The sequence below is a fragment of the Channa argus genome, chromosome 14, assembly GCF_033026475.1.
Source record: "Channa argus isolate prfri chromosome 14, Channa argus male v1.0, whole genome shotgun sequence".
NCBI lineage: Eukaryota > Metazoa > Chordata > Actinopteri > Anabantiformes > Channidae > Channa > Channa argus.
Window position 1 is genome coordinate 8,216,500 of NC_090210.1, and position 27,147 is coordinate 8,243,646.

At 38.6% G+C, this 27,147-nt stretch overlaps 2 protein-coding genes across 2 annotated transcripts in view; both read left to right on the forward strand.

Moving 5' to 3' along the window:
• The window catches only part of kcnn1a (potassium intermediate/small conductance calcium-activated channel, subfamily N, member 1a), a 45,593-nt gene extending 38,787 nt beyond the window's left edge, over positions 1-6,806 (forward strand). Inside the window, exon 9 of the mRNA XM_067474948.1 lies at positions 1,676-6,806. Within this exon, the coding sequence (XP_067331049.1) occupies positions 1,676-1,981 (306 nt within the window). The 3' untranslated portion in view covers positions 1,982-6,806. The remainder of the gene's footprint in view (positions 1-1,675) is intronic.
• Positions 6,807-11,029: 4,223 nt separating this feature from the next.
• LOC137098244 (uncharacterized) lies at positions 11,030-27,139 on the forward strand. Its single transcript, XM_067474283.1, has 13 exons — positions 11,030-13,013; positions 14,092-14,300; positions 14,457-14,628; positions 14,765-14,815; positions 14,944-15,049; positions 17,862-18,433; positions 19,309-19,512; positions 19,593-19,754; positions 23,369-23,523; positions 24,036-24,284; positions 25,146-25,317; positions 25,976-26,017; positions 26,559-27,139. Exons 1-13 carry the CDS (start codon positions 11,907-11,909, stop codon positions 26,658-26,660), a joined length of 3,303 nt encoding a protein of 1,100 aa, XP_067330384.1. The 5' UTR covers positions 11,030-11,906; the 3' UTR covers positions 26,661-27,139.
• Positions 27,140-27,147: the final 8 nt, after the last annotated feature.

Below are 27,147 nucleotides of genomic sequence, written 5' to 3' on the forward strand. Positions count from 1 at the left end.
AAAAGAAAACGTAAACACACACTGCATTGGTGCTAAAATGAACTATTGCACGATTAAAGCCATTTACTTGAAATACTTGGATGTTATTGACATGATATGTCTAAATAACCATTCAGTCCTTGCTGAGTTTGATGTTAATTGTTTAAGTCATTGTCTTAAACCTTCAGCCAAGGCTTCCTCTTTTATCCAAACTTAACACTGTAAATGCTAGATGAACCATGACTAGGTATTTCCATGTCTTTGGTGGCACTTTAATAAATGTTTTGGCAAGTATTCCACCAGTGTAAAAGTACTAGAAAGACTGTATCTTATGCTTTGTGTGTATGCAGAAAATGCCATCAACACTCCAACACTCACAAAAAAAACATTCCTTTATAGAACCACTAATGGTAGATAGGACACTTAATTAAACATAATTCTTGGAGTCAAATTTGTCCCCATATGTTACCTGGGTCATTAAAATTAGGCCAATTTAATGTTCAAACTAAATATACACTTATGAAGACACAATTAATATCAAGTGCTAAATGCTTATAGATTGTTTCTTAAAGTTTGTCTCGACAATCAATAAACTGTTTCATTATTGTAGATCCCGTTTACGTTAATATGAGGCAATATTAGACAAGTCCTTACCGTTCTGTCCCTGAGGGTGCTGACTTTATGTTTTTAATACTATCAAATCTGTGCATCAAACGTTAATGGAAATAAGTGAAGCTGGGTCCTGGTGCTGGAGTATGCACTCATATTTAAAATTGAGTTTAAGCATTTCGAGAACCTGAACTTGAGCACTCACTGGTACCACTGTGTAGTTATGAGAGGGTGAATATAGTCAGGCCTCAGTAGCATCTGTCCTGCTGTATGGGCGTCAGCTGACCCACCAGAGCAGAGCAGAAAGGGGGTTCAAAGGGAGGTGCATGAGTGCAGCCTCATTTGATGTGGATGGCATTTGCGCTTCAGTGTGTATTTTAAAACGTTGTAAGGCCAGATCCTTTAATGTGTGTTTACTTGCCCTTACTCTGGTTGATGGTCAGATCCATCTGTGTACACCCTTAGGTAGTTCAACAACTCTTTTCAAGCCCTATAGAGAAGTATTTCTTTCTGACGTGTTTATAGGACAGAAATCATCTGACGTTTGAGCTGCACAAATAAATAAATAAATAAGTGGGTATGAAATATTTAGTGTTATATTTTTTTGAACTGAAGAATGTAAAATAATGTTTAATTAGATATGAACTTGTGACAGCATTGATACAAGTCATATATCTAATGTTCACCTACATTAACACTAAATATACAGTTGCAACAATAAGTGCCTCAATATTAGAATCAAATTTAATTATGTGAAAGACTTTTGTCAAGTAAATACATAAAGTCAGTGAGAAGATCAACCCTTCATACTGCTTCCTGTTTTTATTACCTTCTCTTTTTAAGTCTGATTTTTATGATTTTTTTAAGTCTGATTTTATATAATTTAGGATTCACTTTTATATGAAAGGCTTTTTGCTGGTAATGTATACATACTGTATCTGTTTGTTAATTAATTTGCTTCATCTCTCTTTGTGAATATTAAGTTGTAAAACAGCTTTTATTCTCTTGTTTCTCCATCCTTCTTTTCCTTCTCTGTCCTCATGTTCTTGCACCTCCCCAAACACATTTTCTTTCTCTCCTTCATTAGACCCAAAATGTGATGTATGACCTGGTGTCAGAGCTGCAGGAGCGCAGTGAAGAGCTGGACAAGCGAATCGGCACATTGGAGGATAAGCTGGACTCGGTGACGGGCAGCCTGCAGGCGCTGCCCTGCCTCATCTCCCAAGCCATAACCCAGCAGCAGCAGGACTTCCTGGACGGCTTTGTTCACCGCTTTCGGCCCGCCTCACTAGCCTCAGAGCGCTCTGAACGGTCTGAGCGATCCTGGACTTCTACCACCCGTAGGCGGCGCTCCCCCTCCACAGCACCACACACTTCCTCTGATAGTGGATAACCTTGACAAACAGCCTCACCTCTCCCAAACAATTTGTCATCTCTTTCCCATCCAAAGACATCCCTGTAACCACTGCAGAGTCCATGTTTGGACTAATGAAGAACCCATATCTTTATCTTTGACCTGATCTTTGCCCTTACCATCCTATCCATTCCTCCTTTCCTTCCTCCCTGCCTAACCTCAAATCCAAAAACCAATTCTTCTGTGACTGAGTCTCTCAGCACAGGACTGGATCGGAGCTATTCCAAAAGAACAAAGCAACACGATACGTGACTTTAATCAAGAAAAAATGCATCCAAAACAAGAAAAAGAGAAAAAAAGTTTAAAAAAGACTGAAAAACCGAGATAAAGTAGAGATATGGTTTATGTTTTAGCCATTGTATGGCTGTTCAAGTTAGCTTTTTTTGTAAAAGCCCTTGTATAGTTAAAAAATGACTTCAGTTCAGGGTCGCTGGGGTGAGAGCTGGCTATCACACCGGAGAGTCCTTAACCACAAGGGGTGGAAGTTGGTCCGTGGAGCTGAGGTGCTCAGCTCACTTGCTGGCCTTCTGAGGCCATGAAGGACATCCGTCCACCCATTTGTCTGTCTTATCTTTTTGTCTGGTGATGAGCACGAGACAAACCACTGGATTTCCCTTTCAAAAGACTAGTGTCATAGATTCTTTCCCATAGGATAGGATCAAAGCTTTAGGACAGGCTCGGAAAGCTCTGACTTCAGGTCAGTGTTTGAAAATGCACTTAATGGGAAAGGGAAACTGTCACACAAAAGAAGAGGAAAGGGGATGCATATGGCATTACTACTGGGTAGGAAACATTTACACAGTTGCCAACTTGAAGGTTTCAGCTTCCTTGTTCTTAAAATGAGAGCGACTATCTTTTTTAGTTACATATTGACATGTGATTTTTCAGTGCCTGAATGTATAAATAGTAGAGGGTTATTTAATTACTAATTTCAGAGCTTTTTTACGATGTTAACAGTCTGAATACAGCATTGCATTCCTTTTTCAGATACATTCCTCTCCAAAAATGTAAAGAAAATGTCTTAATGTAATGCATAACATTGCCTCCATTACACAGCAACTCAAATGTTTTGGAAAACTTTTTTTTTTCTACTTTCTACTAACACCGTGAGAAGCGACAAGTGTTCAGAGAGCAAGCGAAAGCGCGACAGAATGAGAGAGCATTTTTGGGTGTGTCTGTAAGAGAACAAATTCACTTTAGCTCAATGCTGCACACTCATATACACAACAATGAAATATGTAGTAGTCTACCTTTCTCACCACCACTAATTAGAGCTTCCTGTGGTCTTCAGATAATGGCATGGCTTGAGGTCTGCTGGTGTATACAGGCGCACAGGCAAACATCACTGGTCAAACTGACAAACCAACTCTGACCCTTTGCATGGTTCTGTGGAAAAATGACAACAGAACACAATCTTCTTTGGACGGCTTGATGGTTTTACATGATTTTGATTTTATTGTTTCCCTTCGTTCGTTTGTTGCCTTTTTTAACAAAAAATCTTTTTTTTCTTTTCTTTTACTAGGATACATAGGGTTTTTAGAGTTGCAGAACCTAGAGAGTTGCAGTACTGTGATTCTGTAATGCATTCCCTGTTTAAAATATGAGGTGAAGAAAAATCGCTATCAAAAAATGGATACAAATAAAAGTGCTGAAAAACGATTATGGTTACAGAACAGTGAATTGGTCAATTTGAAAGAATGGTTCAATATTCTGGGACCTGTGCTTATTCATATCCTAATCATAAATAAGAAGAGACCACTCTCATGCCATTTTCAAGCCTGTAAGTGTGAAGATAGCAGCCAGATCGCTTGATATATTGTAAAGACTAATTCAAGGGACAAACGGCTCAGTCCAAAATAAAGACATTCAACTTCTTTCTTTGATTATGCAAAAAATTTAAACTTCCTGGAGTTGTGAACTTCATTTTTTGTACGGATTATATATAGTACAACATGTTACCAAGTTACATGCTTATAAGTGGATTTTGTTGCCTTCACACAAAGCCAGGGTAAATATTAATATTATTATTATTATTGTTGATATTATTATGTTTATTTATCATGGACCACAAGAGCATCTATAATCTCATACATTGATAAGAGATTCATTATACCACATTCAACTATTAACTAATGTCCGTCTGCAGTCCCTGAGCCGATACACAAAATACACAATAGACAACACATTTTCACGAATACAAATTAAAATTGCAGAATGCTAAGTACTCTATAAAATTATATTCCAGTACTACACCTTCCACCTTATTCTCACACACTCTTGGTCTTCCTCTCAAGCCATCAACATCTCATTAATGGCGACATAGACATAGGAAGCAGGCACAATATTTGTATCTTTGTCCAACTGTCCCCACCAATTATTTGAATTCACAGTATCTTTTGGATTCTCCGTAAAAAGTTAAAACATACAAGTTTTTAAAGTGCCCAGGGGAATGTTCCACTGTTTAATAGCCTTGAATGGGAAGGCAGGTTTTGCAAAAGAGCTCTAATTCTTGTTTCTACTCTCGCTTCTGAGAGTTGACCTCAAGATTTTGTCGAGATGTGTTTTGAGAAGAGTTGCACAGATGACGTGTTGTGCTGTGAGTTATTTTGAACACAGGATCAACTTCAGAGTACAAACCTAAGGTCAGTGTTGATGTTACGGTTATCTATACAGGGCTCTGAGGGCTCGATTATGACGTGATGTAATTGGCTTTAAGGCCCTCTCACTTGCCTGGGACCAACAGAAAATTTAATGGCTAAGGTGGAGAGAAAGTAAGTGCATTAATCGAAGCCCTTAATAAAATTCTGTTTCAATGTATTTTTATTTTCCTAATGTGCTTTTTAAAATTCAGAGTACACCTAAATCATTTATCTATGTTTTTTTGTTGTTTGACTATTTAGGATAATATTTGGAGTCTTTTGTTTATGTTTATTTGAGAAATACGTTGTAATATTCAGTGTAAAATTCAAATAATTTAAGCGTTACTACTTTAAGCTATTTTCCTTTGTATTTCCATCTTGGCCGCAAGCTTTTCCCTCTTTTCTTCTGTCTTTATGTTAAGCTAACATGATGTCTGAATGCCAGCAGCTGCTATTAATTTACTGTACAGACATGAGAGTGGGATTCAGCTTCTTATTTAACCTCAGAAGAAATATGAACACATTTCCCAAAATGTTGAACTGTTCCTTTAAAGATACCATATCCAGCCTCTTTTGTGTGTTTGTTATATAAACGTATTGACTATGATAGAGACAGACACTTTTAAATATTAAATGCTCGGTATATGATGCCTTGTGATGAATTTTAAAGTTTTGATTTGAAGAGAGATCATTTAAAATTTAGAAATGTACTTCTAAAACAAAGCGAAACAGGAAATTAGTTTGAATGGTAGATAATCTGTCCCAAAAAAATTATCTTTATAGCCCCTTAAGATAACAGACAAACAGGATGGTTATTATTTCCGGGTTCTTAATTATTTCCACGCTTCCTCAGGCTCAACGAGTCCTAAGTCAAACCCTGTGAGACAGTGAGAGAGTCCACTTTCCCACATGCTGTCGACTGGCCAAAGAGCACTTCATTTAAGAATATATTGCGTTTGCTACAAGTGCACCTTATTCAAGCATGAATATTATCTTTTTCCTTTTAGCTTCAGTTGATGAAGCATGGCTTTTTACTGCCCGCCCTCCCTTCCTGGCCACTTCTCGTACACTGCTGCACTCCACCCTACAAGTATGCGGGGGGTGTTCATGTCATTACAGTTTTGGTTTTAATCAGTGTTATCCAGTGAGTCAGGATGACTGTCTGCTTGATTACAACCTCACCTGCCTGTTCGTATCTATGGTTTCCACCTTTTCATTATGTTGGAGGTTTAGCCCCATGTTTGTCATCTGTCATCATTAAGAACATCAGTCCCCAAACACAAAGAGGCCTCCCAAATGGCCTGCAGCAAAGACCTGTGAATGATTCACATTATAAACACTGAAAAAAGAAAGACGCCAGGGAAACTCCAGGTCATGTTCCATGATGAACATAGTGTGCAATATTGTGTTACACCGGGAAGCAGATGTTGGATTACTTTCCCCAGAGAGGTAATTGTGCTGATATTAAGGACTTCATCCTTCACCAGACTACAGAAAAGGGGATATTCAAAGAAGAAAAAGTTGATTCCTAACTCATTTGCTGAAAAGATGTCCATTTTGACCCATTTGGCCAAGAGCAAGAGAGGGTGTCCTGTAAATATGAATCCATTGTAGATGCCACCAAGTAAACAGGGCAAATGCAGGACACAAGGGTAAAGTAGTTTAGTCTGCAGTGCAATTAAGAGACAGGATGTTAAAGGTTGAAATTCTGGCATCTTAAAAGCAACTTTTATTTCTGCTGATGGAGTTGTGATCAAGTTATCTTGTTTTCGTCCAGTTTTAAGGCTTCTCCTGCCACAAACAAAAACCTACCAAAACACCATTCCAATATTTAATAGTGACCTGATTTCTTCCACTAGAAAATTAAAAAATAATAATAATGATACAGTATTTTGTAGTGACGTATTTTGAGGGGCATTCATAATGTTATTCTGATGATGATAGATGAGTTAGAGTGATAAACACATCCCAATCATTTATTATCCTGAAAAAGTAGGCTTTCCTCATAGGGCAGGCATCAGAACACACTTCTATTGAACAACAAAACAGACTGAACCCTCCAAAAGTGAAGAAATGTAACCCAATCATTGTTCTGTGTACACTGCCACATGATGCATAATGTACGTAGTAGCACTGGAATAAATCAACTTTTAATGGATGGCAAATGGGTTGAACATGTTCTGTATACTGTTCGCTTTTCCTTCATTTTGCAGGTGAACATTTGTCCTAGCAAAGAGAGACACCAAGGTCAAATCATTAAAGACGCTCTTCAGCTATGACCATACCTCTCTCTGTTTCTGGCCTTTTGCTTAAAATGATTTCTAATGTTTAATTTTCCATCAATGGAACAAGTTTTCTGAAACCTTTTCACACAAAATCTAATCAACCCCAATGAAATGTTTAACAGCAGCAACCTCATTCCAACAGTGACACTGAAAATTAGGTAAAGCTACATGTGTTGGCTGGCATCTCAGGTCTCTACTTGTAAAACTGTGAGGCAGGGAGGTCCTATGAAATGATTACAGAAGGATGTATTGATATAAACATAAACACTGCTCCAGAGGACACACAGCTGCTGAGGCGCTGTTCCAAGGTGAACTATGGGCTGTACACAACACACGCACACAGCTATAAATGTTCAAATAACAAGCTACTATTCATGTCCACATGCACAAACAAGGCACAGCCTGGTTAATTACACCCAAATCAGGAGGGACTTGGCAGCAGCCCGATATCCTGCAAGAGTGGCAGAGTCAGTCACCCTGTAGTTGTTGCTACACAACCCCAAAGTCCAGGAGCAGTGAAAACACAAGACAGAGTTCCTCTGCTACTCATTTCTCCCATCAGTGCAGCATAGTTACATGAAGAATTGACTTAATCCTGTAATTTCATGAGGTTGTCTAAGAATCCAAACAGCACTAATTTGTTAGTCCAAGTCAAAGTAAAAAATTAGAAAATTACAGGTTAGTTACAGATACTTGGTTTAGATAATGCAGGTAAGCCTTCTATTATTTTCTTCTGTAACAGTTTCAGCCTCTTAATGAGCCCAGTTAATCCATCCAGCCACTACTTATTCCTGTGTTTAAGTAAGAAAAGCCCAAAAAACTGTATCAAATTACCAGGGCTCTCCTCTAGAGGGTACTGAAGATCAGTCCATGGTCACAAAAGACAAAAGAAAGAGGCAGGTTGCAGAGAACTGAAGATGACCCTCAGCCTGGGAAGGACAGGGCAGGAATTAGCTTGCAGGGTGTTAAGGATCATCCCAAAGTGTAAAAAGGTCCTTTGGGGACAGCTTGCGGCAGGCAGGGGAAGTCATTTATTGAATTTATTACAGGCTCCACTTTTCTCCCCGCCTGCCCTGGGAGCTAATAGCTAGCAGCCGCATTATGCTTAATGCCCTCCCTATCACTTTCAGCTAACGTGGTTTGGCATACACTTGGGGAAATCAGAGAGAATGGGAGTATTGATCATAGTTTAGGCCTTTTTAATGCACAGTGCTGTAGTGCTAGAGAGTGGGTGTTAAGGGCCTTTTCATTCCATCAAATGTTTTTTGAGTGTCATTTATTCCAACATCCATCACTTCTCTCTTTCTAGCTTTCTATCTCTGTCTCTCCACAACTCTTCCTCTGCTGTTCGTTTCTCTCTCAGAGAGATCTGAGGCTGAATTAACTGATGACAAATGAGCTTGTTTATTGGAGGCTGCTGTAGCTTCCTTGTTTCATTTGACTGTGGAGGAAGAAAGCCCTTTCCACAGCCCTCATCCTATGCATCAGGGCTTCAAGCATGAAACTATAGTTGTGTATATCTACAGTGCATAGACTAAGATACACACATAATGTATAGGCTAAGGTAGACGTAGTTTCCCAAATGTCCTCCACTTGATAGAATAATTTCACTCAAGACTAGAAAGCCACATCTACCTATGTGTATGTGTCACATAAGAAACATTTTTTTTAAATTCATAAATTAACTTTATTTATATATCTTCCAAAACTTGTACTAAAAAATTGGATCACTCACCACTGTTCCAACTGTTGATGCTTGATCATGCGGTAGGCTTCATCACTATATAATGGGACAGTCAAAGTTTTTTTTTCTTTATTCCATTAGTTCAGGGTCACCACAACAGGTCATTTGTCTGCAAGTTGATTTGGCACAGTTTTTACACCAGATTCCCTTGCTGGCACAACCCTCCCCAATTTCTACGGGGTTTGGGACCTGCACTGTACAGCTAGGGACGGGGTCTATTGGGGATTCAATGTCTTGCCCAGTGACATGCCGAAATGGTGTCAGGAAGGGTGGGGCGCGAACCTCCACCCCTACGCACTCTACCAACTGAGCCACTGCGCTCCACAGTCTGGTTTGATTTAAGAAAAATAAGCAAATAATCTACAGTAGCATAAATGAAATATGTGAAATAAGGTACAACACAATAAATTACTAATAGTCAAAAAAAAGGAGAAGCGCATTTCCACACATATAACTAATATAAGTATAGCAGAGATAATCAGTCAATCAAAGTCTTCCAAAAGAAAGTCAACCCTTAAGGCCTAATGAGTGGCACCAGGTGTGTTAAATTGTGCTTGCCTTTAAATTTGCAAGTGGGTAGGGACACACTTAAGCCACTTGCTCAGAATAACAAGAAAAAAAAAAAAGCTTTCAGAAGACCTCAAAATGAAACTGGTAACCCTTTATAAAGCTGGAGAAGGAGTGTTTAGGTTTGCCAGTACCAACTCTGAAGGACATGATCCAGAAATAGAAGGACACATGGAAAGACTAAGTCTCTGCCAAGAAGTAAAAGAAAAATATTTTCTAAAACCTCCTATAAAAACGAAGAGGCAGTAGATCCTTTAATGGTCCATCTCAAAAAGCAAAGTCAACTCTGGAATAGTTTAAAAAGAATAGGTTTAATGTTTTACCATGGTCTTCTCATTCCCCAGACTTAACTATCTATGTCACGGACAATGGGTTGAAGTTACACCTTAAAGTTAATAAAGACTCCTTAGATGATACCAATAGAGGGTGGATGAGCTTATAAAGGCAAAGGGAGGAATGTAAACTTTTGCAGTGACGTACATTTCATTAAATACTATGTTGATGAGAGAAAACAGTGTTTCACCCTTGTTGCTATATCAAAGTAAAGTGGTTGCAAAGTTTTGCACTCACCTTTGCACCTACACAGGCAGTAGCAGATATGTACAACAGCAAGGCCACTGGTGGAACATTCACTTAAAAGAGTGGGTTGCATTTTGTGTTTTTTAGCTATGAATATTGCTCTCTCTGTCTCTGCTGTGGTGCGTTTGTGTGTGTGTGTGTGCGCGTGTGTGTGTTTTGGGGAGATGGGGGATTGCTGCAGTTGTCCTTGCCGTGAGCTTTTTCTACATGAAAATCATCTCTGCTCAGAATGAACTGCTAAGCACAGACTGACGTCACGCTAAACAGCAGCAGTTATTCCTGGAGTCAGATTTGGAGGGTTAAATCTGCTGAGTGTCACTGCTAAAGGGAAGTGTTGCAGCAAGAAAGACTGGATACTGGTTACATCAAGCTTTTTACTGATGAATGAAATGTTCCAGAATCCAGAATCCAAAGAAAAATGACCAAAAAAAACCCCAACAAAATTAATTATTTTTGTGTCTCTGATTTTAATATAAGATGATATTCAGCGAGGCAGTAAACACTGCAAAAGAGAAAAGGTGCTGAAAGTGTGTAAGAGAGACAGTTAAATGTGAGGCTTAGAGATGACGATGCACTGTCCGTGAAAAGACCAGGAGCTTGCTGCCCTCTAGTGTCAAACACACCAGCTCATTCTGGGACTGCAATACAATATGACACAGTTGAGATGAGAATGAATTATTCATAAATGACAGGATGATAAAGCAGTATTTCACAGATCTTAGATATGAGATGTAATTGATAACAGGGTGCTGATATCAAAAACAAGCTTGTGTCTTGAAGTAAGTGTAATCTCCTGGACAAGCTGCTGTTTTTGAATTTAAAGTGATATCTGTAATACCTTAAGTACTGCTAGACAATGATGGGCTGGTGTGTGTGTCAAAGAATCCCTGAAGCAGCATTAAAGTGTGGACTATCAACTTTTTACTTATTTTGTATGATTATAGTTTAATTATTATGAACTTTCAGCAGTTTAAATGTCCACCGGGGCCCTTTAAAAGCACCTATTTGGGCTACATGGATAATTTTAGGCTCGCTCATCACCTACTCTCCTCTGTTCTATGAATGTCAACAGTTTCACCACACACACAAACACATACACACCCTCTCTCTTCAGGAGATTAACCTATCAGTGCCAGGCAGCACCAGCATGGGGCGGTTCAGGTTTAATATATAAGCTTTAACTCCCCCCATGGCCAATCCTACTGCATGTGTCTAAATTAGGCAGTGAGTCACCTGAGAGAGGGTGAGCTGTGTGGGCCTGGTGACCATTTTACGCTTGGTATGACTTCCTGTCAAAGTCCAACAAGAAGCTAACACCTGCCTGACGGAAAAGACTGCCAGGTTGTCAGATGGGTAAGGAAAGCTGTTAGTTTTTAGGATGTTTTTATTGTGTTCTAAACAAATATGTTCTGGGTTATTCCTATGTTTTTACTGATATGACTGTTTCTTTGATTAATGAGGAGGTGCAGCTTGAACTATGCTGTTGTAAGTTGGGCCTGAGTAGCACTTTGGTCATTTAAGCAATGTTTTTCGTGGGTTTCTTAAAAACAAAAATTCCAGCAAATTCTTATTATTTTGGTCTGTCTGCTATAAATCACATATTGTGCATATTATTTTGCAATATCTAATTTAGCTAATAAAGGTGGCATTTGGGCTACTTGTCCAACACAGGAGAGACGCTGTCTCTCTGGTGAGTACAGTGAAACTGTGAGCAGTTAACTGCGACTGGGAACCAAAAAGTTAACTAAAAGAAGCTTGAATGTTGGACTACAGCACACTGGTATGGTCGTGACATTATTTCAACCTTATTTTTATCTTTGAGAATAAATCAAAATCAGGTTTAAACAATGGTTAGAATACAGCTATGGTGTTTATAAGGGGTAAAATAAGAATAATGTATGAATGCTTAATTTTCTAGCATAGTTCTGGCTATCATATTGTGCATTTTTTATATCCTCACATTTATACGAACTACAAAAAACTAAACTAATAATTTATCTTTTTTTTCTGGACCACTTTTCTGTCTCCATGCTTTATAAGGATTCTGTGATTACGTCTTTTTGAGTAAATGACCAAGATCAGCCCACAGCATGAAAAGCTGGATCAGCAACCTCAAGAGACAAGTGCCCGACAGTGAGGTTGGGTTGTCCTCCAGCAAGATGACTGCCATTAGTGATCGACCAATGCCTGTGTGGGTTACTCACACACCCACACCGGATAATATCACAGATGATGATGACACCATCACAAGCTGCACATCCAGCTCTCCACCTTATGCAGAAAAGGCGGATAATAAAAGAAAAGGGAGCATGAAAAACCGACTGAAATCCCTCATCCCCCAATCTTGGGGTGGCATCATCCATAAATGGAGACAGGGAAGTGACAGTTCCTTTAAGTCTGAACTTCCCAATGGGACCAGGGTGAGCCCCCCTGTAAGTCCCTTGCTTAAGCGCAAGAACTGGAATGAATCACTAGGGAACTCCAGCCTGAACTCCCAAAAGCCTTTGTTAAGACAGAGCCCCACTGACGAGCTGTTCCATCAAGAGGAGTCTCTGCTCACCAGTATCCACCCTGCAGAATACTATGCTGAAAAGTTGGAGGTCTATAACCAGAAGTACTCCTATTTGAAATCCTGGCCAGGCCTGCTGAGACTTCTTGCTGGACTTCAGCTCCTGTTTGGGGGGATGGTCTTTGCCTGTGTCATTGCCTACATCCAGAAAGACAGTGAGTGGTCCAACAGCTATGGACTCTATAATGGTTTATATAACAATGGGCTTGGCCTGTCTGGGTACAGCTACAGGGGCCCTATGAGTCCCTTTATTCTGGCTGTAGCAGGAGTCTCTTGGATCATTACCCTCTGTCTCTTGGTGATGGGACTGACCATGTATTATCGGGCCATTCTCCTCAACTCCACCTGGTGGCCTCTGACGGAGGCCTTAATCAACGTGGCAATGTTCCTGCTTTACATGGCAGCAGGGATTGTGTACCTGAATGACTTGAACCGGGGAGGTCTGTGCTACATGACAATTGGTGTTAACCCTATCATGTCCAACCTGTGTCGGGTTGATGGGGGCCAGATGGCAGGAACAGCTTTCATCTTCATTAACATGGCATTGTATCTGGGAAGCTTCCTGGTATGTCTGAAGATGTGGAGGCATGAAGCTGCTCGCAGGGAGAGAGAGTACTTTAAGAACAATGTAAGTTTTTCAAATACTTTGGAGAACATAAGAAGATAAGGTGCTTGTGCTTTCTAAATTCATATTTAGATAAATTCTAATGCTGGATGTAGAAAGAGCTCTTTTTTACTGCTGTATGCAACTATTGCTAAGTTCCCCATACACGTTTAATATTTAGCAGATGCTTTCTTTTCTTGTGTGTTGATGCTTTATTTTCAGACAATAGACTCTCTAAATAATGTTTGGGCATTACTCTCCCATTTCTGACTTCTCTTAGGATTACCTTAGTTATAAATGTCATATGCTACATTTACTGTAGACAGCAGTGAGGGACACTGCATTACTGCTAACAAATGAATCAAACAGCAGCAGACCAAATCCAATGAAATTTAACAATCTGCAATGACATTGCTGTTTGCCAGATATTGACATGTCTGCTTTTCTGCGAGTTGATGACAATCAACCAAGATTTGTCCCAAAGTAGTAAACATTGTTTTTCTTGACTTTATTGATCATCCCATCTTCTTTGTTTTGATGTATCAGTGATCGGTTCAAACTAGACTTCATTATTCTGCTTAAATTATTGAAAAGCAAATCTTTGATCTTTGTCTTTTTACTTTTGTCTTCACCATAGCCAGCAACACCAAGCACATTATAGTGAAATGAGCACATTAAACTGACATGTTACTGTTATTGCGTTTCAAGTACATGTGGTGCCTCTCCTTAGTGCTTACCAAGCTTATTGCAAATAGAGTCTGTGTTGTCGAGCATCACAGTCACCATGTACGGTTGAGAAATGGCATGGTCAACAAATATCTTTGAGGTTAAATTAGAAAGGGTGAGAGGCCAGAAGCAAACATAATCATTCCTTATCTCTGTTCAGGAGATGCAGCTTAAGAGGTTTAGCTTGAGCTTTCCCTCTGACGAGACTTTTAAAAAATCTTTTAGCTTGACCTAAATTTTGCCCCTAGTCCTCTTAGAGAACTTCTTATATTGATGACACAGATGCACATACATTACAATATATACCAATTTAGGCATTAGGTTTTATTTGTTGGTTCAAATTTCCTGAATAATACTGCGTCTTTTTTACGTGTAGCCCGAGGAGAAGTTTCAGCAGTCCATCCCACTCAAACCCCGAAAACCCAAACACATATCATTCAAAGATGAAATGGATAAATCTCTGAGTAGAAATTGCATCAATCCACATGCACAAGTGCCTGAAGTCAGTAAGAACACAGTGAGTCTGCAGAAAGACAAAGCTCCTGAATACACCCCCAAAGTACACATCATCGCTGACTACATAATGTGAGTGAACATTTGAATTGGGCACAATGAGAAGCTGCATAAAAATCTGATTTGTCATCATATATTTCTATTCATTAGTCACCTTATGTAAACTATATATGTAAACAAAACAGAATCAGGTTGTTGTCACAATGCAATGTCATTTTCTCGCTGTAGCAAGTATCCAGAGATCAGCTGTGTGGAGGAACGGGAAAAGTACAAAGCAGTTTTTAATGACCAGTACCAGGAATACAAAGACCTTCATAGAGACATCAGCACGACCCTCAATAAATTCAGAGAGCTGGATGCCATGATGGTGCAACTTGTCAGAGATGGAAAAAGCCAGGAGGTATACCATGTTAAGCCAAAAGGTCATGATTTAGCCTCCAGATTCTACAGACGAAGGACACAGTTATGATGCAGACTGTCTGTTTAATGACTTTGTCTGTCCAGACCATTTGGAAATCATTGTGCTTTTTCTTTAGGATCAGCAAAGGATTCAGAGCATTTTGAAGACATATCAGCAGAAAAAGAATGTAAGTAATGGACAATCAAGCAAGACAAAGGGAAGTAGAGTTTAACTTTTGAAAAGAAAAGACTACATTCAGTCATGAAATGTAATACTTTTGTGTGTGTGCGTGTGTGTGTGTGTTGTGTGTTATAGGACCCTGCTTTCCTAGAGAAAAGGGAACGCTGTGACTATCTGAAAGCTAAACTAAGCCACATCAAAAACAGAATCCATAGTTTCGACCAGGAAATTATCACAAATGGCTGCACATGAAGAAGAATACAAAGAAATATCTGCAGCACCTGATGACCAGAAAAAAACAAATAAATGTAGGTCATATTGTAAATAAAAGAAACATTTCATTTCAGACTAAATGGTTTATAGAGCATGTACGTGGAGTTAGAGCCACCATGAAACCTGCTTTGTAAAGCAAGTCCAACACGTGATCTGCAGCATCCTCAGCCCAACAGGTCCAGTGCTGTTGTAAGCACAGAGGATCAACATGTTAATTCAGTGTATGGTTTAAAATGTTTTTACTATTGCAATGTTGATTCAAAGTATCCACAAAATTTGTACAATACATTTTTTTAAACTCACAGTCACTGCATGATTTTTTCTTTTTGATCCTGTGTTGATATTTGGTTTTACTACTTACTACTTACTAACTTATACTAATCTGTGCTGCTTTTGGTGGTTTTTACCACTATACTGTAAATGTGCTTTAGCTTATCAATAGTATTGTTTAAGTAGTATTTAAGCAATACAAAATACTGTTTCTCAATCATCAGATGGAAAAAACTGTGAATGCAGGATGAGTTGAAGAGTGAATACTGAACACTGTCAATCACAACCCTCAGTGAGGCACATTGAATGATTACGGTTAATCAAAATCTCTTTCCAACCCAGTAAACAGATACAAATATTTATTATGGATCCCTTGACGTTTTAGCCTGGTGCACTGTTTAAGGCAAACATTTTGGGCAACAGAACACATATTTGAGATTTATTATTTTAAACAGACTATTATTTCCAACAGACTATCTCTTGAGGATAGTGCCAAGTTACATGAATTACCCTTTAGAAAAAGACAGAATTAAATGTTTAATTAGTGTAACATATTTGTTTTTCTCTTACTATATGCAAACAACAAATACCACAGTTCGTTATTGTCATGCTTATGATTCATTACAGATACGTTTAGAAAGTAGTGAGTTTCTAGTGAAATTGTCCATCCTATTTATCTTGTAGAATCATTGGCCAACTCTGACACACTGTTACCATTTGCAGTGCCCCTCCTGCTATAAAAAAAAGTGCAAATCATTATCTGCTGACTTTGAGGATATAGCAGTAACAGCCACATAACCACAAACCTTTAGACCATCAAAATAACATCAAGTGTACAGCAGTATGAAGGACAGTAAATTGGATATAATTGGAGAAAACCAGCAGTGATGGTTTATTGGTTTAGCCTGCATTTTGGATTACTGTATATTCATACCTGCTGCCCTGCTTTCAGTATTGCATTAGTACAACAAAACTAGTGGTGGTGCCTACAGGACGTGGACAGATCACTAAACAGGCCCAGGGCCATTTCTGCTGTGACTGTTGACAGTTCCTGTAAAGGTGTAAATTTAAAGACTAAGGACACACAAAACTAATAGTAGTTTTACTGTAGTTTTTCTTTTGGTTAGTTAATTACTTATTACCCACATTGTGCTTGTGTTGAACTTCCTCCTCTCTTTGCTGTCATGTAAATGTCCCCCTTGGGGATCAATACAGTGTCTTGCATTTTTACCAACAACAATAAATACTATTTAATAAGTCTATTCTTATTATAGATATTACAAGACGTAGAAATATTCGTAAACCTTTACAAGTTCCAGCATTTTCTAAGCTTGACTGCGTCTAATGATCAAATGCACATTCATTATGCGGATTTTAATCATTAATTTGAGACTTTCAGGTATCGGGGAGCATGTGTGCAGCAGGTGAGCAGATCCACTGCGGGGACACAGCTGCTCTGCAGGTTCCGCGATCAATCGAACAGCTCCTTTCTTTTTACTTTTTATTTACTTATGTATTTATTAATTGTTAGTTTGATTCACAAGACAGCAACTACTATGGACATTGATCAAGTTTACGACCGTCGATGAAGACTACAGTGGACATTATGGTTAAAAGAGACGCGACATGAGTGCAGCTTAACAGGACAGGTACAAAGTTGAAGCGGTTTCATTGGCGTCTCGGTGAGTTACAGACTCTATATTGAAACTTATAATCTAGTGGTTTCCATACATTCGTTTAATTACTTATGTTTAGTAAGACTTTTAGGATTTTATAATGGACAAAATGCGAATAGAAATGACTTGAGGTTCGTTTTAAGATCATTTTCAAAAAATGAGGTCACAATTTATTCTTCTAATTTAAAGTGAATAGGATAAAGTGGATTTTCATCTAAGTTTTCTATTATGTATAATGGGAAAAATCAGTTTGTTCAACTCATAGTGAAGTATGAATAACGAACAGACACAGGAAGTCCTATTAGTTTCGTTACTGTTTTTCTAAAAACATATTTAAAATGTCAGCCATGCCTGACTGACTGACACTCAGTAGTTGCAAACAAATAACACACAGATCCAGCACAGGGAGCAGGGAGGGAGCACAAACACCATGCATGGCTGCCCCAGCTCCCCTCTTATATCCTGTCTGTCTGAATTATTGAAGCCTGTTGGGTTTGGTTCCTCTGGAGTGATAAAGTGTGGGTCATGAGCTGGGGTGAACTACGGTCACACTGGTCCATGCTTTGCAGGAAAGAAGGTTTCAAACTAAAATGAAGCAAAGCCACAAAAGTGCTGAAGGACTGATGAACAGTTGTTTAGAGTTGAGTCATTTTTCCTTCTGTATACATTTTTTCAATGTAAAGATGTTTTAGTCAACACAAGGTTAGAGTTTGACACCTCCAAGCTGTTAGGCAAAAATGATGAGTAGTGTGATCATATTACAGCATCTAATGAGGACATTGCTTTTTCATGAATTCATTTCTCCTCATTTTTTCCACACTCAGGTGAATTCAGGTGAATTTGCTCCAACATTTACTATGTATGAGCCTCACTACTATGATAGCCCCCCTGTGTATAGCCCACCATACAGCACCGCCTCCCATAGTCTCTATCCCCTGAGGAGTGTCCATTCCCCTCAAAGCCAGTATGCCCCCTACAACTACTACCTTCCTCCAGACTCCCACTACATGGAGGAGAGGCCTCAACACTTCTACCGCTGGTTTTCTCCTCCTGGCTTCGTCAAAACCTTCCAGGGAGCCACGGTTCTCATGTGTTTCCTCATCTTTGTCTGTGTGGCTTCAACCTTGGTGTGGGACATGAATGGCTTTGGGTATGGGGGTTACGGGATTGGGGCTGCAGGAGGTGTTGGAGGGACAGGATCGGGATATTATGGAGGCAGCTACGGCTATGGCAACTCCTACATGACACCATACTCTGCCAAGTCAGCTATGATCTCCTCGGCAGCCATCAACTTCCTGGTTTCCCTTGGATTCCTGGTGGGGAGTTTCTCACGATCACGGATCATGAGGGGATGCAGGTTTTATCTCACCGTGTTCATCTCTGATATCATCTTAGCTGTACTACAAGTGAGTCTGCCTCACCAAATAAAAAAAATAGCATTTAAATTATTTTAAATTTAGACATAGTCACTCTTTTCATCTAATGCTGTGGTGTCATTAGCCAAATAATGTGGTTCCTATTCCACACCCAAATCACCATGTGGCCTTGTTGTAGCTGCAGTGCATTCTGGTCTATTTAGTACAAGTTGTTTGTCAGTAAGATCGATAGTTCTATTGAGGTGGTCATTTAATTTCATTAATCATTTATTTTTTTAAACTGCCAACCTGCAACAACAGATTTTTTGCTGACATTGTATAATCTTTTAAATTGATATGATAGTTAGCTTATAATCAAGCTGCTGCATATACACATTCAGCAAACATTGAGCAGCATTATTAATTTGGCATGAATTCTAATAATGGTCAGACTTCATTTTGCTATTGGTCTTCTTTAATTAAATTAACTATCTGATTCCTTATATTCTACGTGCTGCACTTTGTAGATTACAGTATCTAAAAGTACTTGGTAGGACAATAGTTTGTCTTCAGAGCAGTTCAAAGAAAACAGCCAGCTCCTGGAGCCAAAAAGAGTCTGTGAGATAGATAGAATCAATGCTGTAAAGTTGCAATATAACCAAAACAATTTTCTGAAAGATGCTAAAATGTTCTGTACTGAGTAGAGCTGCACACTGATAGTATTCACATGAACTTTACAGACATTTGAAAGAAGTTCATTTTCTGTGGTGAAGAGTGTCAAACATATATAAAAATCCAATATCACACTAGTTGACACCATAACGCTATAATGTTTACATTTCAAACAAAGAATTTATATTGCATAAGGAGACATTTTCATGGCAAAATATACACACAAAATCCAAAACTATTATTCTTTTCACTAGGGCATCATTAACATCATCTTTGTGATTGGGGTGAATCCAATGTCTCAGAGCTCACAGAGCATGCTGTACAACCCCATGCTGATGATGTGTCAGAACATCCAGGGTAGTCCCAGCCTCAGCGGCAGCGTGGGGGCCGGTTTTCCAGGGGGCTTCCCTTTGTACAATCAATACCTGCATCACTACTGTTACATGGATCCTGAAGAGGTTAGAGGGAGGTTTCTGTTTTTATCATATTCTCTTTTGTCCTATTCCAGTCTGATTTATAATTTACTCTCTTTACTCAGGCAGTAGCATTAGTCTTGGGTTTGATGGTGGTTTTGGCTCTGTCCCTGTCTGCTTACTATGCCTACAAGACCCGAAGCAAGATTTGGCGCCACAGCAAAGCTAACATCTACTGGGATGAGCCGCTCGTCAGACCACCGGAGGGGCACGATGTGCAGGACTGGGTTAGTGAAGTCAGTGTCTCTTCTATTATTGATCTCTTCATTTGGTATTTGGGGAATTATTACATGTCAGCAGTGGTGTAAGTAAATGAAAAAGCAGTAGTAGAGACAGACTCAGGATGAGTCAACTGATGAGCATTTTGTTTTGAAATACTGTAAGGTTTGCACAGCTTACAAATCAACAAAGGAATGGGTTTCGCTTATGATTATTTCAATTTTTTTTTCAGACAGGTAAAGAAACTACAGTCTAAGGGATTTTACTTCTTACAATCTCACATTTGCCCTTTCTTATTCCACTAAGTATGCGACTCAATGCAAGTATAAACATAATTTTGCTAGTGACCATTAGCTTTCATTATTTGCTTCTGTTGACAGAAAAAGATATCTTCAGCACACCTAGGTTTCACTCTGACTGATCATTAACCAGACTAGTGATAAGCAGCTGCACAGAAACCGCACAATAATACCTGACTACAAACACTGTAGTGTGTGAAAGAACCCAGTTTGGGAGATTTTAAAGTATTTATCTGATGTCAGATTTCAGGTTTTGGGTTATTAGAACAGATACAGTCAGATAACTACACGCCAAAGTACAAACCAAAGTACACAATGAATTATTCATTGTGTTCTTAACCAAACAGGCTCTTTTATAAGAAGTTGGTATCATTTGAAAAAGAATATAAAGTAGATGTTAAATGTTTACATGCAGCTTTGAAACACACATATTTTAAAAAAGACATTGATTAATAAACTTTGCTACAGCATTGTATTTAAATACTTTGTAAAGATTGTGAACATGGTAAAGATTATCTTATTAGATTTTTGTGGCCAAAGCTCAGTGGTCATCATCATTATGACCTCACATCTGTTCCATTCTCATCAGGACAATATTTTAAGAAAGCCTGGAGGCAATTTCATTATTACATGAGTCAGTAAAGGCATGCATGTAAACTGCAGTTTGACTGGTTAACAGAGGCATACATCAACAAGACTGTAATTCTAGTTTCTATATAATTTATCAAAAACACCAGAACAGTAATTTATGTTGAATAAATCATCAGGACTCAAAAACTAGGATCAGAGCTGCAGCAGAGATTACAGTTTTACAGATTGTAAGAGTGGGTCACGTTTATTGTCACAGTTCATGTTTTCTGATGAGCAACCCCTTGTGGCCGTGCAAATAAAAACTTTTCTCTAGAGAAAAAAATGCTTGTTTGAATACGTATGTTAATGTTCAGAAGCAAAAGAGGCAGTAGTTGTTATTGTGCAAAAACAAATACAACTTTGACTCTGTAGGCTTATGGCCTTGGTGTGGACCTGAGCAGCCCAACCAAAAACTGATTTCCCATTTGTCCAGCTACTTCATTTGAAGGGCTTTTGGTATGAAGAGGTGAAAACATTCAGTGTTTCACTAGTGAGTACACAAGTAAACAGTAGAAAAAGAAAAGGAAAAAATATGAATAACTCTTCTCCTGTGACCTTAAACTGGACGTCCAGGCTGGTGTGACAGCATTTAGCAGATATCCATGCTGCTGTAAAAGCCCAGTCAGGTCTGTGCTGTAGGTACTTCATAGCACTAACCTCGTGTGGTATTTAGCAGTAATTAATCTACCAGAGTAACACTGCACTATGAATGTATGTACAGTGAGGCCTTGGCCTACATACTTTCTATCACTGCAAACCATGTAGTGAGTCTCTTCAATGCGGTTCTTTCTCTATTCTGGGTCACTCTTGTATCGCAGTGAAGGCACTTGCCTGGCAGGGAGGCATATATAATGTATGTGGCATGTTTAATGTATAAAAAGGGTTGAGTTGCCTCTGTGTTGCTGTTTGAATCCCTTCAGAGTGTGGTGGCACTAAATGATTCAGTTTGCGAAAGAGCTGCTACACACTGCTGCAAATTAGACTCCTGGCAAAGAAGTAATTTCCCTGTGTTTTGTGCTACATATTCATTTAACATAACTGAAAAGGGTATTTATGGAGAGAGAAATGTGGGATATCTAAATTAAAGAAGATCAAGACATAATTTAGGAAATGGTGTATGTTGCACACAGTGAATAAAAGATTTTAATAAACATTTATTAACATGAGCAACTCACCCAAAGCCAAAGAGGAGAACTAAAACTCTAGACCTGACGCGATGAGGTGTCAAGTGACTAAGTCCTCCAAAGAGAGAAATATATCATCATGGTTTATGCAAACACACTTAGAAAGATTTATTTTTTTACTTTGATTTGTTACAGAACTGTAACAAAGTTCAAGGCATACTGTGTGCTTTTAATATTACTTGTTTATTTACTGTTTTATTTGTGTTATTAGGGCATATATTTCACAGTAAATTGGTTAATTAAAAACTAGTGGACTGATCAGTAAAGAAAAAATAATCAGGTGCATCTCTGAAACAAAGCATCCGTCTCTCTTTCCCATATTTACAGCACTTACTGATTAAATGAGTTAAATGAAAGTTGAGTTGCACAAGTTTCGCAAATCTGTAGTCACAGCACCTTTCTGCTACTATGTACTGTATGAGATTCCCTGCAGTTTATGGCCATTATTTCACAAATAGGATCAAATTTTAACTCTATGTTCATGGGATCCATTTCACAGGCTGCTTGTTTCAGATTCTTATCCTGCATGAATACACTCTGATCCAGAAATAGGTCAAAGACTATAAGTTATTAATGATGCATTAGACTGTATAAAGGTAGGTTACATAAAGGATAATGCCTTTTTAGTGTTGGGATCATTTGAGGCTGTTTTCTTTTGCCCATGCATTTTGTGTAATGCATGTGTGATTTTTCTGTGGATGTGAAGAAATGTAATATTACAGTGTTCTACTGTAAGTGTTAACATTTTCAGTTTGACAAGCACATTGTGCTGTTTCCTGAAAGAGAAAAGAGTATCATAGCTCTGCTGCATGTTCAGCTCGCAGCCAAGAAAGACGGAACTGCAGAGATTTTTGTTCCGCAGATTTCATTCCTGCCTTGACCTTTCCTAGTCTGCTTACAAAACTACAGACACACACCCCTTCACTGGTAACATGCCTTTTATGTTGGACAGTGTTCCAAAAATTGCTTTTGTGTGCTTTTTCCAATTATTGGTTCTGACAGTTGTTGAAAGAAAACATCTGAGGTGAGACATTGATCATCCTGAAAACCTGGAGGAAGTGACTTTTTATTGAAGTATGTTACACTGTGTGATTGTTCTTGCAAGGGTCCAGCTACATGCATATATGTCTCCAAGTGACACAGCATCTCTGTTTCTTAAAATATATGCTGGCGCTGTGTAGGGGACCCTTCAGTCCTGGGTTTTATTGTATATGTGACAGACTTGGTGCAAAACAGTCTTTTAAGCAAAAAATGTGTTTAATTCATATTTATGACTATTATGTATATACCTCAGAACTAAATAAGGCATTTTCTTGAACAGCATTCAAATCACATAATTTAGATTTTTTTTAAGTAATTGTTGCCTTTTTGTCATGAATCTCCAATATGGTGAAATACTTTAAAATTCGACATTGAAATAACAGTTGTGCATCAATGTCATCCAGAAACCAAACCCCGACCTTGGTTTAATTAAAGCATTCTCATCCCAATCTCCTGATATTGTTTTAGGTGAATCATGTTGGAGAGGTGTGCAGCACCCAGCAGGCACCAACTGTTGTTGTTTCAGAAAGAGCAGCACCTAATCTCAGGGCGGAAAACAGTGTGGTACCCAACAACAAAAGAACAGTCAGCATCCACATCAAGGGAAATTATAAAACCAACAGGTAAGTGATGGTGGCACCCGAGCACCACAGTACAGTCTGGGCTCAAGCAAGGGGAAAAATTTGAAAAAGAATACAACTAGATGAAATCCAACAGTCAGCGAGGAGTTTTTTATTGAATGATTATACTTTGTGATTATAAATAATATATATCTCACTAACTGTTGTCATTAATTTTGGTTTAGAAATTCAATGTGCCCAATATTAGATTTTTTAATATCTTGAAAACAAATTCCTTGTGTTTAATGCTAATAAGTAAATATAATCATGCTTATATCCTGAACTAAGGAGAACATGGCAAACCTTCTAACTGCTTTAGTGTTAGTTTTGTGATTGCAAGCAGGAAAACAAGCTGCTAGGATGGCTGGAGACTTTTATTCTTCTGTAAAGGCAGTACCAAATCCGACCACATTATCCTCACAACAAGCCAACATGCATATATATGTGTGGTTGTAGGCATCTGGATAAGCTGTATGTTCAAATATAACCAATCAAACATTGTGTATCTTTTCTAGTTTTTCTGCTGATACCAGTAATCATCAGGGTGCTGAGCCTTTGTACCAGAACAGTAGAGTCAGAGTTTGCTCCAGCTGCCCATCAGAGGAGACAGGAAGCATCTGGAAACCGCCTGCTTACCAAGTGGAACAGAGGGAGGGCAGAGAGCCGTGGCCTGCTGCTCGGAAGACGGTGGAGTCCCAGTATGAAACGGGTTATACCACTGAAGACACTACCAATGAGCTGGATCACAAAGATTACCTCTACAAGTGGGTCACTGCCCCAATGAAAGTGTCTAGACAATGTACACAAACTACATTTAATTTCAGCAAGTGTTGAAAGTGTCTCAAAGACTAGAAACTACAGCTTAAAAGAATAAGAGCAATTTTACAGTAAACAATTTTTCCTATAAGCTATATATTTTAAAAAAGGAATGTGAGGAGAAGATGTGAATACTAAAATGATAATGATACTTTAGTTTATTTGCTGTAATCAAACTTGTTGATTCCTCAGAGGCTTCAACCCCTTTTTAAATAAAAGATTAACACTTTTGGCTTGTCCCTTCGGGTGTGGCCATGAGCCATGAGCAACCCTTCCATTTTTGGGGCTGCCCTTGGTGGATGGGTGGGCCCAACGTGGTGGGGGGGATTCAAGCCTGGGGCCTTCTGCATCAATTCCCAATGCTCTACCACTGAGCCACTAGGCCCCCTACCCCCTTTTTTAAATAACTGAATATTATTTTATTACATATTGTTTCATAGTGTCTGATGAGTAATTGCCTAAATTTAAGCCTGTTAAATGTCAGCATAAATGTTAAGTGTCAAAAGCTTTAAGAAAAATCAACATCAGCCCTGATAAAACAGATATTAGAGTATTCAACACAACACACAGTAAGACTTCCTTCCTTTTGGCTTAACTTCTGTATTTAATACACAGCTTTTTAATCACACAGTGAAGAAAATGCTGTTATATCACAAAATACTGCAACGCCATGCGTCTTTAGTTGGCCAATTTGTTAAATGTTTTTTGGCACAACTAAGAAAAAGCTTCTCCTCTGTACTCGCCACTGTCTGATTAAAAATTTTAATGTAATGATCATTCTGTGTCTTCACATTAATTTCGCTCTCCAGGCTGTACCCACAGATAACTTCAGATGAGCAGCGGCAGCAGTACAAGAAAGAGTTTGATTCTGATCTGGCTCATTATAAGAGCCTCTGTGCTGAAATGGATGACATTAGTGACCAGATGCACAAGCTGAGCCAAGAACTGGACACGTTGGTCGCGGGATCCACGAAATACCAGGTAAAGAGCAACAAGAGAGAGAACGACATAGTGACAGACATCCAGGAGACTATTTACTTGGAGTTAGGTCTGTGAATTAATCAACAGCAAAAATCTTACTGTCTGTTGGACTGCCATAAACATTAAGTAAAGATTTTATTGTTTTATTTATTGCATCTGTGGTTTTGTCACTGGGATTAAATATGAGTATGATCATGTATTTTGTAAGACAATTTTAGAATGAACATGTTTATCATGTAACGTTGGCACAATTAAATGGCGACTTCACCAATTTTGAACTTGCTTTCTATGGCTTTGGTTTAGGATGTAAAGGTACATAAATGCTTTTAAACGTCCCACTGACTTCACTATATTACTATATTTCTCTACTTCTACCTGAAAAATTTCTCCAGAACACATCACCCAGAACAGTTTTTCATCATTACGAGCTCTGGAAAAGCAGATTGACCATGGTTCCAAACTTCCTAGTGTGAGCAACAAATTGACATAACCTGAACTGAAAGTCCCTCCAAGTAATGTCATCTGGAGGCATTTTTCAGCTAGAAGTCAGAGGGAAGTTTAATGGCATTTACATGTACTACCCAAACTACAACCAAAAGAAGCAAGTTCAAAATCAGTGAAGGCCTTTAATTGATATGTTTTGTATTTTCTTTCTCAGGACGTAGCAGAACAGTACAATCAACTGAAAGACCTCAAAAGGGTGAGTGCATTTCAATCTGTGGTGGCATAATATATGGCATTATATAGAGAGATTGACATTTTGGGTGGTATGAAAGTTGGATAGGAAGATTGATTCTAGTTTCAAGTCTATAGGGTAAACATAAAGCTGCAGCCAGGAAACTGTTAGCTTAGCATAAGCTGGAAAAAGACAGCTGTTGGCCAGGTGTTGGTTAGGTTTTACGTAGCATCTTTACCTAATGTAATTTGCCCGTTAAATTAAAACAAACAAAAGGTAGTGATTTTTTACTTGTATGTTAATCAGTGAAGTCTAAAGACATTTTATTTTATTTGTTTTTTTGTCCTTTCGGCTTATCCTGGGAGCTCAGGGTCGCTACAGCCATCAGTGGATGTATTTTGCCAGTATTTAAGCAAAGTTACGTTAATTGACCTCTGGAGCATCGTATTTACTGCACAGCCATCAGAGTGGTTTCAAACTTCTCATTTCAATCTGTCTACAAAGTTAATACTACTACACATAGCAAGTCTTGGCTAACATCAGCTTGTTTAAAACTGTCTTTCAGAAGCCAGACTATCAAGCAAAGAAGAAGCAGAGCAAAGAACTTCGGCTAAAGCTTTTCCACATCAAACGCTTAGTGAAAATCTATGACCAAGGTTTTTGTTAAGAGTGTTTTGATCATCTGTGAAACTGAATACAGGCATGGTGTGATCAGGCTGGGAAAAATAATGATGCTCCATATTGTGTTTTCCATTTATTGCTTTGCTTTTGAATAGAAACAGCTCAGTCCAAACCAACACAGTCCTCATTCTGCTCTTATAGTCAATGAACCTCAGGTCTGTTGATTATCTAAATGTTTACAACTTCTCGAGCAGATTTGCAGTATTTAGTAGAACTAGTCTGTTTGTCCATGTGGTTGTAGTTTTAAATTGTACATGTAATACCTATTGTATCACTTTATGTTCCAGTGGCAATTTTGCCATAATTGTGATTAATTAACGGACATTGTAGTTTGGCATCTAATGAATGCTGGTTATATGAAAAAAATGTATAGAGATAAAGACATGAGAATAAAGCAAGACTTAAACCCCCTCAGTTTTTGGCGTTGGAATACTTTCACACGAATACACACATCTATGTTACATGTTGCAGTG